The 16,049-nt window shown below is 37.9% G+C and overlaps 3 protein-coding genes across 5 annotated transcripts; 2 read left to right on the top strand and 1 right to left on the bottom strand.

Moving 5' to 3' along the window:
• Window positions 1-719: 719 nt before the first annotated feature.
• On the top strand, window positions 720-7,020 carry LOC121256138 (glutamyl-tRNA(Gln) amidotransferase subunit B, chloroplastic/mitochondrial). 3 transcript variants are annotated; one of them, XM_041156806.1, is made up of 10 exons: window positions 720-860; window positions 1,233-1,901; window positions 2,291-2,504; window positions 3,493-3,633; window positions 3,753-3,956; window positions 4,583-4,780; window positions 5,342-5,410; window positions 6,276-6,392; window positions 6,477-6,568; window positions 6,639-7,020. In XM_041156806.1, the coding sequence occupies exons 2-9, from the start codon at window positions 1,267-1,269 to the stop codon at window positions 6,555-6,557; spliced, it is 1,659 nt and encodes a 552-aa protein (XP_041012740.1). In that variant the 5' UTR covers window positions 720-860; window positions 1,233-1,266; the 3' UTR covers window positions 6,558-6,568; window positions 6,639-7,020. The 3 variants fall into 3 exon arrangements, with proteins under 3 accessions (XP_041012740.1, XP_041012746.1, XP_041012732.1); XM_041156812.1 differs by having other exon boundaries at window positions 6,829-7,020; XM_041156798.1 differs by lacking the exon at window positions 6,639-7,020 and having other exon boundaries at window positions 6,477-6,603.
• A 107-nt stretch (window positions 7,021-7,127) lies between these two features.
• LOC121256163 lies at window positions 7,128-9,325 on the top strand. The gene is made up of 2 exons (XM_041156836.1): window positions 7,128-8,155; window positions 8,904-9,325. The coding sequence occupies exons 1-2, from the start codon at window positions 7,731-7,733 to the stop codon at window positions 9,067-9,069; spliced, it is 591 nt and encodes a 196-aa protein (XP_041012770.1). The 5' UTR covers window positions 7,128-7,730; the 3' UTR covers window positions 9,070-9,325.
• Window positions 9,288-11,851, bottom strand: LOC121256155. The gene is made up of 7 exons (XM_041156825.1): window positions 11,415-11,851; window positions 10,926-10,995; window positions 10,649-10,704; window positions 10,431-10,506; window positions 10,302-10,338; window positions 9,773-9,887; window positions 9,288-9,682 (listed from the first exon to the last, which is right to left on the bottom strand). Exons 1-7 carry the CDS (start codon window positions 11,699-11,701, stop codon window positions 9,442-9,444), a joined length of 882 nt encoding a protein of 293 aa, XP_041012759.1. The 5' UTR covers window positions 11,702-11,851; the 3' UTR covers window positions 9,288-9,441.
• Window positions 11,852-16,049: the final 4,198 nt, after the last annotated feature.

The raw sequence follows: 16,049 nt of genomic DNA on the forward strand, positions 1-16,049 counted from the left end.
ACAAATCTGGAGCTCTTGATACTAGCAAAGACTCAAATTTTAGTGTGTGTGTGAGAGAGAGAGAGAGAGAGAGAGAGAGGAAGCTTGAGGCTGCTTGACAAGGGGTGGGGGGAGGAGAGAGAGAGGGGGGAGAGGAGAACAGAGATTGGGGCGGGGGAGGAGACAAAATTATGAAGATTCCATACATGTAATTGTATTGTTAATTTTGTTAGAATCCCTACGTGTCTTTTTATCAGTGGTTGGTGTAAAATACTGAAAGGCCCCTTCCGGCTCTAACGCCTCTTTATTAATATATTTTTTATTTTTTTAAAATGTTTAAACATGTTTAAAAATGTTTGAAATAAAAAATAAAGAAAAAATAATAATTTGCATCAGACACAAAAGAGTGGGCAATGCAGGCGACAGAGTAGCACTACTCAATCTATATACTATATATTTCATGCTAAATGGGTACTATTTATAATTTTATTTTAATTGGAAAGAATATTTATTCGGATAACAGGAAATAATAAGTTAACCTTGGGCTAGTAGGGCCTAGGCTACAACCGAATTGACCAATTAGGAATGGGTGCGTGTCTATTGGTATTGGGCCGAGTATGCTTGTTTGCTTTGTGGGCCATGGGCAAGAAAACTGGGCTGCTTATCAGTTATGTTTTGATTGCGGGCTGAGTGTAAGGCTTCTTCTGTCACCTACCTGCACGATTTCGGGTCGGTTTCGTAGCTCTTGGGGTTAGGCGCTAGGATCGGGTCTCGCATTACAATACCTGGTCGTCCTGTACTCACTTCTGTTGATAACTTGCGCACGGATGACTGTTGGTGGGCTGTTCGGCTCTTTGGGTCTCTCTCTGCTGCTCGTCCAGGTCAGAAATAGTTCTCGCCATTCTCCTCTTTCAATTTTTTTTTTTGGTTTCTTCAGACTCTGCACTGTACTTAATACGTGGACTCTTCTTCTTCTTTTTTTTGTTAACCTTCTTTACATTGAAAGCCTTTTCATTTCTGCGAAATATTTTCAGCATACCTCAGAGTTGTCATTTTTCGTAATCTTAACTGATTTTCAATTTTCGAGCGTGAAGATATCATCTGGGTGTTCATCGGTTTTAGTTCTTCTAAGTGACTTTGGTTCTGATTTTAATTTTGGTGTGACCCCCCCCCCCCCCCCCCCCCCCCCCCCCCCCGGGCCGCGGCGGGAATATCCTTTTTGCTTATCATTGCCTTTTTAATGCTTTTTGCAGATACATCCTTGGTAGTGTTTGATACTGTGGTTGAATGAGTACCATGATGGCTTCCGCTTTTTTAAGAAGCATTCAAAACCACCCGTTGATGTTATACCCAACTGCATTGTTTATAAGAAAGAAGGGTGTTTTATATTGCACTATGAAAAGCACAGAATCCCAAACAGCCACCCAAGAAAAGCAAAATCCCCGAATCAAAGTTCCACCACGCACCCAGACCATAACAACCAATAACGTCTCAAAAGATTATGAAGCAGTCATTGGTATAGAAACCCATGTGCAGCTCAACACTCTCACCAAAGCCTTCTGCAGTTGTCCTTACAATTATGGGTCTCCTCCAAACACCAGTGTCTGCCCCATTTGCATGGGTCTTCCTGGTGCTTTGCCAGTTTTGAACTCAAAGGTCATTGAGTACGCCGTGAAAGTGGGTCTTGCACTCAATTGCAAGTTGTCTTTCAACTCAAAATTTGATAGGAAACAGTACTTTTACCCTGATCTTCCAAAGGGCTACCAAATATCACAGTTTGATGTTCCTATTGCAACTGGTGGTTATCTAGATTTGGATCTTCCGGTGGAGTTTGGTGGTGGGCACCGGAAATTTGGCATTACAAGGGTTCACATGGAAGAAGATGCAGGAAAACTACTTCATTCGGAAAGTGGAAGTTACTCACAGGAAATTACTGCCACCCCTTTGCCTATAAACTGTACCACTTTTTACTAGGTTTTAAACTGCATTCTCTTTTTCTTTCCAATAATATATCTGTTTCACGATTTCATCTATTTCTAGCATTGCTGTTCTCATGGTTTAATCAGGTTCACATCTTAGTGATATGATTTATGGGTTAAATTGATTATATAAGCACAAGTATTCTACAATATATTGCCTTACAATTGACCAGCCGAAGAAGAATCAGATAGTATGCATTTCAAATTTTTTTTTATTTTTTATTTTTATTTTTTTATATTACAGAATAGCTCTTTTCCATAGGTTGAGAAGAGAACTGTTGTTGGCAAAGGTAGTTTATCTTATAAGTCTTGTTGATATTGTTGATTTTATTGCAGGTTGATTTAAATAGAGCAGGGGTGCCCTTACTTGAGATTGTTTCTGAACCTGATATGAGAACTGGTATTGAAGCTGCGGAATATGCAGCAGAACTACAGAGGTTAGTTCGGTATTTGGGAGTTAGTAATGGTAATATGCAAGAAGGTTCACTTCGTTGTGATGTCAATGTATCAATTCGACCAATTGGGCAGTCACAGTTTGGGACAAAGGTAGTTTACTTCTTTCTTCTAACTTGTATCGTTTCCCTAGCAACTAGGAAACTGAAAATGTTTATAAAACCTGTAAAATGTTCTGCTGCATGCAATAAGCTTATTTTTCCAACTTGCATTCTTAAAATATTTGGAGATTGTTATTTTAATGCTTGGAAATTATCACATTATCATGTTATCTTGGAAAAAGACAAATAAAATTATGTTTTACAAAAGATTTGAGGAAAATATCATCAACAGGGAAATCTGAAGAGGAAATAGTGTTATTTCCTTGCTTGTTTTTGTTTGTCATAAATGAAACAAAGCTCCCTTGTCAAACTACTATGAAACTTATCTAGAGAAGGTATTTTTGTAACTGATGCTAGTTTTCTCCTGAAAGGCGGTTCTGATACTTAGACCAAGTTTAGGCAGCGTTGATTGAAGTGTACATATGTGAACGAGTAATTGAGTAAAGAGAAGCAGGTATTATGATGGAATCTCGATGTTTTTTACTGTAAAGTAAGATCAGCCGACCCCAATCTCGCATCAATTTGGAAGGTTTATTGTTTCTTTTGGAGAGAGAGAGAGAGAGAGAGAGTTAAAGTTTAAAGCACCATTGGTCCAGATGGCATATCCATCCACATAGTTAATGTGTTGATGGGTGGAGGGTTAGGTCATGGGCTCAACCCCATGGAACCTGTGGGTGCATGAGTTATGTTTCCTAGTCAGAAGAAAAAAAGGGAGTTTTTAACTGATTATTGAGAAATAAATGTCCAATACATACTTAGAAAATATTCATTTCGTATAATATCCACACTTTCGCAACATGGGCACCTATGTTGGTTTGACCTCTGGTTAAAGCACGTCTTAAATGAGTAATTTTTACCTGACACTGCTTTAGAAGATGGATATTTTAAAGGATTGATTACAGCAAAATGCAATGACTCTTCTCTGTTTAGTGTGCATTATCATTGGTAGCACCGTATCTGATTACATTTTGGATCTGCAGGTTGAGATAAAAAATTTGAACTCGTTCTCGTCAGTGAGTAGGGCCATTGATTTTGAAATTTCAAGGCAGGTGCAGCTTCATAGCCAAGGGAAGGGTGATCAAATTATACAGGAAACTCGTCTTTGGGAAGAAGGCGCGCAGGTTGTTGTTACATGTTGCTTTTATTTGAGTCATCTAATGTAACAAGCAATAGAGATATGATTAACTTGGTCATTTTGTGTCTCCTTATATGTTCCATTAACCTTCGCTATAATGTTTAGAAAACAGTTACAATGAGGAAAAAAGAAGGGCTTGCTGATTATCGATATTTCCCAGAACCAGACCTTCCTGGAGTTATCCTCACTAAAGAATACGTTGATGCTATTTGTGATTCATTGCCAGAAGCTCCAGAAATGAAGCGTCGGAGGTATGAGAAGATGGGCCTAAGCATGCAGGATGTTCTTTTCCTTGCAAATGACATTAATGTGAGTCCTCTTCATTATTTAGAAAGTTTTTACTGACCAGGTATTCCCCATTGGCATTTTAAAGTTTGTGCTGTACATATTTGGGAATTGAAGGAAAAGGCCAATCAAAAGAGTAAAGAAGAGGTAGAAAAGAATAGAGTAGAAAATTTAACATCAAATTCATATTGCATACTTAGAGTTAATGAAATAGTTAAACAAATAAAAAAATAAATCTGGGTTAAGCTGCAGATATCTGACATATTCATTCAATGTTAAAGTGTGCCCAAGGCCTTACAACTCTACTTTTATTTTGATAAAAAAAATTAAGATGAAAAGCAATAGAAAAGTTGTGCGTGCATGCGCATGCTTGTGATCTCTTAATTCTGGAATTGAATCCTGTATATTTGTTCTGCCAAGGATTTGGTACATGCCTCTTGAGCATCACAGTTTTAGGTGTGGCAAAGGTCAATTAAGCCTCAAATGCAGTCCCTTGGTGCATTTTCCTTAGTCCTACTTCAAAAGCAAACACGAAGGCACAGTCCCACATGCCTGTACAACCATGTTTCTGTTGCTTAATAGTATCATTTGATATATATCATGCTAGAACGTTCTAAGATATGGCTCTTTTGCTTAAATGAATGCCGTAGGTTGCACAATTTTTTGATGCAACTATTGCAAAGGGAGCTGATGTGAAGCTGGCTACCAATTGGATAATGGGTGATATTGCTGCCTACATGAAAAATGAAAAGTTGACCATAAATGAGATTAAGTTAGTCCCCCAGGAGCTAGCCGAATTGATAGCTTCCATAAAAGGTGGGACCATTAGTGGAAAGATTGGGAAAGAGGTAAGAGTCTGCTTCTGGTAGTAATGCTTAATACTACCAATTCCAAATTCATTTTAATCTTTAGATCTTTTGTGCTTATCATATCTTTAGTGTATATATTTCTGATTCACCTGTTTGTCAATATACTGTATTTTTTCTTAATTTTATTTTTATTTTTTTGTCTTGTCAATTACTGAGGATTTTATGTGTTATCATTTGTGGCAATCTCAATCAGTGTAAGTGATGTCCTTCGCTTTATTTTTCTACCCCTCCCCTCCCTATTACCTGCTAACATGATAGGATCATAAGAGGCTCTATAAAAAATAAGCAGGTAAAATATAATCCAAAACTAGTTTGTATTAATCTTCTAATAGCATGTGGCATGGGGATTTAACTAACAAATTGCAAGGCTACAAGGCGGCAAGGTCTTAAGATATCTGCACACTATGCAGGATCAGAATTAAAGCGGTCAACAAGTGCATAGGGACCTTATGATAGTTTTTCTGTGGTCCTATTCTTCTTTGGACATATTTAACCATTCCTTTTTTGTTAAATCCTCTACCTGTAAATTGTGATTTGCAGATATTGTTTGAGCTACTAGCCAAAGGTGGAACTGTCAAGGGACTAATAAAAGAAAAGGATTTGGTTCAGGTAAAGATACTTTAGTTAGGAGTTTATGTAAATATAATTATTTTCAAATATTAGAAAATAAATGGTGCTCTCTATTCTTGTTTTTTACGTACAAAATCTCCTTTCCTTACCTTGGACGTAAAATGCTTTTATGAGATGCATATGTTTGAGAAGACCTATGATTTGGCTGCTCAAATGTGAGGGATACATGGTCTTGGGACTGATATGAGAGTGTGCCAGACACAACGACTTTTAGTTATAGTCGATGCCATTGTACCTAAGGATCTTTATAAACAGATCTTATTAAATTAGGAATTGTCTATTCTGTTCTTATATTAAGTTGATCCTCTTAGAGATCATGAGAGAAATTAGGTCATTTATAGTAGCTTCAAGTTGATTATATTTAAGGATTTTATACACTGCATTGATGGAAGAAGACATCTTATTAACATAATAGCCAATGCTTAAATTTTTCTTGGCTTGCTATGTGACCAAGATTAAGCAAATGAAGTGGGTAACTACTTTAGGTGAAAGATATTTTCCAATGTCACTAAGATTGCAACCCAAAGTTTGGGCAAGTTGAACCTTGTGTTTTGTTTTGTTTGTTTGTTTTTGCACATCCACAAACTATTTTTCAAACATAATAATGTCAAGATTTAGCTTGAGAAGCAATGCACCCGATATATGGGTGACCATATGATGTTGAAAAGGCTGAATGAGTTATTCTCTAATCCAAGCCCGTGCTTCACAAGCATCTGGGACATCTAGCACCCTTAAAAGTGGGAGAAGTTTCATTAACTGGTGTCCTATGAAAGAGAGAGTTTACTCTTTATTGTCTAGTAGAAATTAAGGTCAAGGGGGGGTCTCATGGATTGGAAAATGACAGATAGTAGATCCTGTGGAGATCGAGAAAATGGTAAAAAAAGTACTTGCAGAGAACCCCCAACAGCTGGAGCAATATCGTGGGGGCAAAACTAAGCTACAAGGTTATTTTGCTGGCCAGGTAAAAGTTTTGTGGGGGTTTTAATATGAAGCTTTGTTATCTCTACCATACTTATTATAGCAAGAGATTCTGAATATCATGCAGGTAATGAAAGTGTCAAAAGGTAAAGCGAATCCTGGGCTTCTAAACAAGATACTTTTGGAGAAATTAAACGCCAAAAGCTGATCGTTTTGTTGGTGAGTATCTGCGAATAGATCCTGTTTTTCACACACAAAAAAAATGAGCATTTTACTAATCTTGGCATAGCTCTCCTCCAAACTGGGTTGGGGCCAAAATGGTGATGACAACAATAAGCTGGCGAGTAATATATATATTGTTGCCTACTGATGGTCGAAGCATATCGTCTGACTCTCTGAACTCATAATACTTCCCGGCAACATGCAGTTTAATTTAGCTGTCCCGCACCAACATTTTTATTTTATTTTTATACATTTGGGGGAAGGAGGTTTCGAACTCCAGACCTCCATTTTGAAGGCTGGGGATTATGCCAATCACGGCGGAAAAGAGTCTTCTGTTACTTCACTTCCTCACTTGTATATTTCACTTCACCAACTTTCTTTAGTGGGATAGCCTAGCCCTTTTCTTTTTGCAACATGCAATTTATATAATAATATGCAGATTTATATAATTATATATAAAATAATTATGGGTGATCTCTCATAAGACATTGATTGACACGTGTCATTACCTGCAAGTGTGGTGTCCTTCCTTACAGAGTGCATTTACGCGAGTCCGAAAACAAAAAACAACTGACTGGAACTAAATTTTTGTAAACTAATCAACAGATGATGAGATGGACGAGGATTTCCGTTTTTGTTTTGTTTAAATACTCGAGAAAACAAAAACAACAAATGTGAAGTGACGACTCAAAACCTTTAACTAAACTGTTTTTGAGCTTTGCTGGTATTGACGGGATCTAAGGGGTTGTTGGGGGCTTCCAAAAACAAACATCCCGACCACCCCAAATTTAGCTTTGAATCAAAGTTAAAAGATCTGTCAATAGTTGTTGTCCTGCGTAAGGATAAACATTAAAAACATCGAAATGACCATCTCGTATTTTTAAAATTCTTCGTAAAGGCATCTTTGCAAATTAATAAATAAATTTCTTCGTAAAGGAAGCTAGGGTTGTCTTTTGAGTTTTTTCCTGCTCCGACTTTTTATAAACCAAGTCAGTTGACACCAACATCACCATTATTATTAATGGAAAACAAAATTTCTTTGATTGTTTTTCTACGCTCCACCCCAAAGTTGTGTTTTTGATAGCGGTGGATACTAGGTTAGATTTATAGTGGTGACAGTGATTGTCGTTGCTAATAATACCGAAGGCGGTAGGCTGCCATGCAAGGTGGAAGGACTCCTCCAACAAGGAAGGTAATGGTAATAGCAGAGCCAACCCGAGAGTCAACGATCGCATTACAATACACTCTATCACATGCAATATTTGAGCAAGATGAATTGATTCTCCTCCATGTTGGGAAGTACCCAAGCTCGCGGCCAAACGCATTCTCTACATTCATGAGGAGGCCTAAGGTAGGCTCCTCTTCTGCCATTTCATGCTCAGATGTAGGTGGAGGGAACGTGGATTTTCTCGAAGAAATGAAGCATGCATGCAAGATTGCTCAGCCGAAGCTTCTTGTAAGTGTAAAGAGGGTGGAAATAGAGGGCAAAGATAAGGCGAGGGTTATTCTCTTTCAAAGCAAGATGCTCAACATCGATCTCATATTTGTAGGGCAGCGTCGGAGTCTCTCTTCGTCAATTTTAGGGTGAGTTTTTCACATGAACATCTTAGATGAAAACAACATTATTAGAAATATTTCAATATCTTCCCTCCATAAAATAAAAGAAAAATAATCATGAAAATTTGCCATGAATCATCTAAAAGTTAAAGGAAGTCATGTTTATAGATGGTTTCAGAAAATAACAATAGAGCAATTCTATTTTTTTTTAATATATTAAATTCATAAATACTTGAATTACACAAAAGTAATTTCACAAACTGATACGACGATATGGTTTTTTGATTGTAAAGTTACTTTTATTATAAAGCAGATTTGAAAGATCACATGAAACCACTTCAATTTGAAATTTTGTCATCTCCAACCGCACTAATCAATGTGTTAAAATGATTTTCATTTGGTGTAATTGTAGATGGCAAGATCTTAGATGAAGAGCAATATTCTCATAATACCAATAGCATTCATGCATGCATTATTTACCGATCAGTCACTCAGAGATAAAAGGAAAACCGAACAGGTGAGCAATGCCAATTTAGAAAAGAACATGAGCAACCAGAACTTGTTCCCTTAAAAGCCGAGTATGTAGGAAATCATGGATGTCTTTGCTTGCCCATAGAATTGAATTGAATTGGTAACAGCCAGTTATTAAAAGTTGTTTCTCGTTATAATTAACTTCTTTTACGCGTTTATTGATTCTTAAAATACTGGACTTTAGTTTATTTATTTATTTATTATTAACTGTTCCCCCCGTGGTTTTACTGTGTACCAACAACAGATGTAGGCGGCCTGGAGGGTCTATGAGAGCAGCAAAAGTGGTAGACACGGCAGAGTATTTGATTGAGAATAGCAACTGCACCTGTGTTGGGGTTCAGAAAAAGGGCCAAAATGAAGGCTATCTTCTCAATACAAAAACCCACAAGAATTTTTGGCTCTTGGCATAAGGCACTCAAAAGCTCTATCTCCGAGAGTCGCTCATCAGTGTGGTGTTCGAAAATTGGTTGAATGCCAGATCAAGGGTTGCTTTACAATTATTAAGACATCTTTGTATCTCTTAGCTAAAGGTGAACCGTATGTACGATTTTCTTCACACCTACTGCACAGACAGAGATTGTAAATAAATTTGTACATGGCTGGCCTTTGGAAACCAACTATACGAAACTGAGAGTGAAGCATTCACTTTGAGATTAATTAAACAAAGCCAATGGGAAAGCAGACTGCTATGTAGAAGGGGCATATATAAATATTGCCTTATATAAGGCCTAAGGGCCAAATATAAGGGCACAAGGAAGACGGAAAGCCATTAAAATTAAATTTTACAGTTCATCATGCATATGTTGTTCTAAAGGAATATCCACCTCATGAACTGCATTTTCATGGACCTGGGGAAGATTTATGCCATCTGCATCAGCTCTTTGTCCTATCTTTGCTTGTCCCACCATACCAGCCTTTATGGCAGCAGTAACCTTTCTCTGCAACTTGAGTATCCCAATGCGCTTTGAGACAACATAAAGAACAGCACATGAGAACAAGAAAACTCCAACTGCAAGTATCAGCCTGTGCACATAAAGAAACTTGCATAAGTTTGTGCAAATAGAGATACTTAGTCATTGGGAAATGGAAAGAAAAGAAAAAATCCATCTTTACCTGTCCATGACATCTTGACGTTGCATTGTGGAGAGTAAATTTCGAGTTCGCATGAACAATGAGCGGTGCCCTTTGTATTCACTTTCAGCCTTCTTTAACACTCCCGTTGATTCCTCTATATATCCGAACCATATTTGCCAAAAAAAAAAAAAACGAATTCATGTCTGAAGCCTTGTACAATCATCCTATCACATATTGTATTTAAGTTAATAGCAAGTGAATAAGTATTTCACCACAGCTTCAACTGGACCACTTCCACTGGAAGATTCTACCTTATTTTCTTTTTCGTCACTTTGATCAATGATTTAAAGTAGATTCAAGAATTTTGACCAAGTCATGCAGTCGTATCAAAACAGTTACGTGATTTTTTAATCCCTTGAGTATGTCATTATTTTTATCCACCTTCAAAACAGAAAAAAAATATCCAGACTCTACGTAAAATTCAAGATATAATTCTCGTCAAATTTCATACTTTCATCATGATTAAACAAGGATAATTTGCATAAGATGTTGGAATAAGAGAACCCACCGAAAGTTGCAAGTGTGCTTGTATTTCTTTCCACCTCCTATAAGCACATGGTGATACAATAAATAAATCAATTATACATTCCAGGAAAAACCATTACAAAAGAAAACAAGAGGAAAAAGAGCTACTAACCTGAACCATCAATTGGCGAGTACGGCGAAGGCTATCGGTGATGCTTTCTGCAGCAGAAGTCATTCCAGCTTTTGTCCTAAAAAGACGGTCATAAGTCATACAGTATGTTAACAAACCCATGTCAAGAATATGGCTGTTTTTATCCAAGCTCATAAAATGTCCAGAACTACAATCACTGCATTGAATATATGAACTAATCTAGAAAGCATCATACATACTGTAAGTTGCGTCTGCGAATTGTGGACTCCCCTCCACCACCCAAAAGAAGTTCTCTCTGCAACAACACAACCATATAAAAAAATTAGACCTGAATCAAAGCCTCTCTCACAAGCACTCAGAATGTAACTAATCACTAGCTTTCCACATAGTGAGTTTGTTAGCAACGGATATTAGAAAACTATATCAGGTGATCGCTGCCAGAGAAAAGATGGCTTAATGCAGATATATGTAAATGACTAACATTTTACGACAGTAATTTAACATGGAGCTGATTACCTCTTCCTGAGCAGCCTTCCTTATATTAGCCTTTGCTTGCAAATTGGCATTCCTCAGACTCAATCGCAAACTGGCAACCAAGACAATAAACAAAGATTTTTTTTTTTTTTATTTATATAAGTCAAGACAATAAACAGAGATTACCAAACTACTTACTAAGAGAAATAAAAAGCCCTTATAGGAAATCAATAAACGAGAGCTTGGTTGGTTGCTCAGAAATTAAGGCAAATATTAAAACACATCTCCCAGGACTGCGCAAAGTCGACAAATCAATGCCACCATTTTCAGTCTGTTGGTTTGAAATTTCAGTTCTTTTCAGGCAATTCAAGTTTAAAAAAAAAAACAACAGGAAGAAGAAGAAAATTAAAGAAAAGAATTATGACACTATCCTATTCCTCCCTCTGCTCCCTTTTTTTTTTTTTTTTTTTATCAACCAAACGGAGAGTAAAATTTGTTCACCGGGGGAGAGAGGGAGAGAGGACTTGTTACTTGTGGGATTGGTTCTTCCAAGACTGAAGCAGCGCGGTGGCAGATTGGACTTGGTCATCGGTGGGCAACTGTGGCGCAAGAAGATCGAGCTTGAAGTGGAGCGAGGAGAGGAAAGCCAAGCCGTCCTGAGCGAGCCCGTTCAATCTCGGAAGGGAATTCGAATTGGGATTCCTCTCCTCCCTAGAAATCCCGTACAATTGTATCGCCTTTATATGCTCTTGCGTCCGACTATACGCTTCGTCCCACTCCTTCTTCGCCATTTCTACGGCCTCCACCACCTTGTCCATCCAGATCTCACCCTATTCAAGAAAATGTAGGATAATAAAATGAGTCGTGACAGAGCTAATTTTCTGATAGAGAGAAGACGAGCAAAGGAATGCTTTCTTCTCCAAAATGAGTTGTGGGGATGAAGTCAGGAAGACGGGCGTTTTCTCTCGAACGCAACGAAACGCGCGGCTTTAAGAAATGGGAATTTTTTATTTTTTTCATAAGTAAAAGAATGAAATAGGCATATCCATTTACTATCCAAGTTTATTTCAAGTTTATTTTATTTTTTTATCATTTTCTTTTAAGTATTTTTTTAACATCTTTAATCACTAAGAAAGAATTAAAAAAATATATAACTTTACTAATACTTACTTTATTAATCAGTAAGTAAAATAAAAATAAATAAATAATCAATTATAAAAAGAGTAGTAGATGAGTAGTAGTAGGATAGTAACTCTATCATTATTCTACATAAAAACTCCTAATTACATTCTAAGAACGATAAATTAAAGACAATAAATTTTGGACATTATCCCCATGTAATACAATAGTGGAAAACCAACATATTAGATTGTGTAGAAAAGAATTCTTCAGCTCGGTCGTAGTGCGTTCCTTATCTTCAAAGTACCGCACATTCATTTCCGTCCAAATGCACTACATAATATACACCGAAATCATCTAACACCCTGCTGCCACTTGATGGCAACCTTGCATCTTTGACCAACAACCCAACAAATCCACCACTCTCATAGGCATAACCCAAGCAACATTTACCCTTAAAAAGATCTCATCTCACAACATCCTTATTACCTCACAGTGCAATAAGAGATGGTCCACAGATTCTTCATTCTTCTTGCACATGTAGCACCAATCTAACACTACACATCTCTCTTCCTCATGTTGTCTGTGGTCAATATCTTCCCAAGAGCAGCACTCCAAACAAAAATAGAAGGCACACGAGACTTCTAAATATTCTTCCAAAGGAACGGCGTAATATCAAGTTGTGTTGTCAGGATGCTATAATACTCCCTAAATGTACATAACTTATAGTTATTAGATCTCCATTTTAAGCTATCTCGTTGTGCCAAAGGAATTTCCGTGAAATATAGTAAGCTGAAAAATTCTGAAACAATAGGTAATTCTCAATCATGTAAATCCATGTTGAAAAAAATATTCCACTGATGTACACCATGAGAAAAGAAACGCACGTCCGCCATTGAAGCCTCCCTATTCACTGCAATACGATATAAGGTCGGAAAAACCCTTTCCAAAGCATGGTCTCCACACCACACGTCATTCCAAAATCTAATTCGAATGCCCTCACCAACTACAAAGCGAATGTGATTTGCAAAACATGGTCATCCCTTCTTTATATACTTCCATAAACCCACACCATACCCCCCTCTCACTTCCTTAGAGCATCAACCACCCCAAGCGACACCATATTTAGCGTCAATAATATCCTTCCACAAAGATCCCCCTCCAAATGATATCTCCAAAGTCATTTTCCCAATAACGCTTTATTAAAAGTTCTCAGGTTACACACACTCAAACCCCCATTCACAACTGAGGCAAATACAGTCTTTCATCTAACCAAATAGAATTTCTTCTCCTCCCCCATACCCCCCCTTAAGAATGCCCTAAAGAGTTTCTTTATTCTGTTAGTCACCCCTACAGGCATAGGAAATAAAGATAAAAAATAAGTTGGGAGATTAGTGAGAGTATCTTGATAAGAGTGAGGTGACCCCCTCTTGATAAATACATCTGTTTCCAGCTAGCCAACATTTTCTCTATCTTCTCCACTACCCCATCTCATTTAGCTCTATTCTTAAAGGTTGCTCCCAGCGGAAGGCCTAGATATTTCATTGGAAAAGAGGACACCTTACAATCCAGAAGGCTTGCTAAGCTGAGGATATTAGAAACCACACCCACATGAATCATCTCAAACTTGCCCAAATTCACCTTAAACCCTGACACAACTTCAAAGCAAAGTAACAATGCTCATAGAGTTTGGATCTGGCTTCTATTTGCTTCACAGAAAACCAACCTATCATCTGCAAAAAGGAGATGTGAAATGATAATAGGGCCACCAAAACTGTTGCCCACATGAAAGCCCGATAAGAAACCTCCCCCAACTACAGCCTGCACCATCCTACTTAAGGTCTCCATAACTATAACAAAAAGAAGAGGAGATAAAGGATCTTCCTGCTGCAATCCTCACGAACTATAAAAAAAACCAGTAGGTGCGCCATTAACCAAAACTGAAAACCGGGCTGTTGAAATACAATGACGCAACCATGCAATCCACCTATCCCCAAAACCACATCTCTCAAGCACGTATAAAAGAAATTCTCAATTCACACGATCATATGCCTTCTCCATGTCAAGCTTGCAGAGAACACCTGAACCTCCCTCCCGTATTCTATAATCCAAGCACTCATTTACAATAAGTATTGAATCGATAATTTTTCTTCCACGAATAAATGTGTTCTGGGACTTGGAAATAATATGTTCCAACATCGGGCTAAGTCGGTTAGCAAGGACCTTCGAGATAATCTTATATACACTACTAACTAAACTTATAAGCCGAAAGTCTTCAATAATCAAGACCCCGTATTTCTTGGGGATGAGAGCAATAAATGTCGCATTAAGTGATTTTTCAAACTTTTGAAAAGAGTGAAATTCACTGAACACCTGCATAACATCACCTTTCACAATGTCCCAACAAGTTTGAAAGAAACCCATTGAAAAACCATCTGGCCCCGACACTTTATCCTTTGCCATGCCAGATATGACCTCGTAAATCTCTTCTTCAACAAAATGTCTCTCCAAAACACTCACACTCTGTGAGTCAATTGCTTCAAAATGCAAGGCATCAAGCTTCGGCCTCCAAGGAACTGATTCTGTGAGAAGGATCTCATAGTACTATACTATATGATTTTCTAGCTCGGGAGGAGAAGATTGCACCTAAGTCCCCGATTGCAATGACTCAATAGCATTATTATGCCGATGTGAATTAGCCACTCTGTGAAAGAACTTCGTACACCTATCACCTTCTTTCAACTAAAGTGCCCTAGATTTTTGACGGCATGAAGTCTCTTATGACAACAAAACCCTCTCCAAGTTTGTCATAACCATGCCTTTCCTCAATAACACCTCCTCCGAGTTTTCACATAATTACTATTTATCCTCTATGTCTTGCAATTCCTCCAACAGTGTAGTCTTCTAATTGTCAATGTGACCAAAGATCTCCAAATTCCACTTCTTCAAGTCTTATTTCAGTGCTTTCAACTTGCCTGCAAGAACGTAACTTGGAGTACCAACAAATTGATAACAAGACCACCAAACACGCACCATATCTACAAACCCATCCACTGTTAGCCACATGTTTTCAAACTTGAAATACCAACGCCCCCTGTGCATAACCCCACAATCCAAAAGGATAGAAAAATGAACTGAACTGACTCGAGCTAGTCGTTTCTGTCTTACTTCCGAATATTTAGCTTCCCACAAAGGAGATACAAAGAATCTATCCAATCTCGACCAAACCTGCCCATTTGACCAAGTGTACTCGCCCCATACTAGAGGGAGGTCCATGAGGTTCAGATCAAAGATAAACTCATTAAATTCTTCCATGGCGATAGAATGTCGATAGTGCCTGATCACTCACTAGGAAAGCGAATAGCGTTAAAATCACCCCCATGCACCACGACACCTCCCATAAGGCGTACAGAGCCACCAACTCCCCCCACAACCTTCTCCTATCCCTATCCACGTTAGGACCATAGGAGCCTGCAAATGCTCATTCCCATCCATCAACCACATTTTTTAAAATTGTCGCAACCGAGAACTCTCCAATACACTCCTCAATTAACTCAACCACTCTTTTATCCTACATAAGTAACACTCCACCTGAGGCTCCCAAAGAGGCCAAATAAGTCCAACCCACATACGAGTACCCCCATAAATTTTGCACAATTTTCCTATCAATAAGTGACAGCTTTGTTTCTTGAAGACACACCACATCACCCTTCTACATCCACAATATTGATTTAATACGAAGGTGTTTATTGCGATCATTAAGCCCCCGTACATTCCATGATAAAATCTTAGGCATCATGATAAAACTGTATTGCCCCTCCCTTTTGTTCTATCCCTTCCACCACTCCATTATTTCACATCATAATTAATGGAACAAGTTAACTTTTTAAGTTCTCTATCCCACGTAGAGGCTGACTTCGAATGGCTAGCCTCAAGTGCTACGAGTAAAGCCTTAAATTGTTCTTCAAAACCTCCAAATCAATGACAGCTTGAATCTCTTATACTTTCTTGAAAACCCACTTTGACAAACAACTCCCATAATTAGCG

This window comes from Juglans microcarpa x Juglans regia, chromosome 1D (assembly GCF_004785595.1).
Source record: "Juglans microcarpa x Juglans regia isolate MS1-56 chromosome 1D, Jm3101_v1.0, whole genome shotgun sequence".
NCBI classification, from domain to species: Eukaryota; Viridiplantae; Streptophyta; class Magnoliopsida; order Fagales; family Juglandaceae; genus Juglans; species Juglans microcarpa x Juglans regia.

Bases quoted from the DNA above. Each gene is read 5' to 3' on its own strand.
- LOC121256163 (XM_041156836.1), top strand. From the start codon at position 7,731: ATGCAAGGTGGAAGGACTCCTCCAACAAGGAAGGTAATGGTAATAGCA. The intron at 8,156-8,903 runs GTGAGTTTTTCA...TACCAACAACAG, and splicing joins CTCTCTTCGTCAATTTTAGG to ATGTAGGCGGCCTGGAGGGT.
- LOC121256155 (XM_041156825.1), bottom strand. From the start codon at position 11,701: ATGGACAAGGTGGTGGAGGCCGTAGAAATGGCGAAGAAGGAGTGGGAC. The intron at 10,339-10,430 runs GTTAGTAGCTCT...ATGTGCTTATAG, and splicing joins CTCGCCAATTGATGGTTCAG to GAGGTGGAAAGAAATACAAG. The intron at 9,888-10,301 runs GTGGGTTCTCTT...TCGGATATATAG, and splicing joins AAGCACACTTGCAACTTTCG to AGGAATCAACGGGAGTGTTA.
- LOC121256138 (XM_041156806.1), top strand. From the start codon at position 1,267: ATGAGTACCATGATGGCTTCCGCTTTTTTAAGAAGCATTCAAAACCAC. The intron at 3,634-3,752 runs GTTGTTGTTACA...TATAATGTTTAG, and splicing joins TTTGGGAAGAAGGCGCGCAG to AAAACAGTTACAATGAGGAA. The intron at 6,393-6,476 runs GTAAAAGTTTTG...AATATCATGCAG, and splicing joins AAGGTTATTTTGCTGGCCAG to GTAATGAAAGTGTCAAAAGG.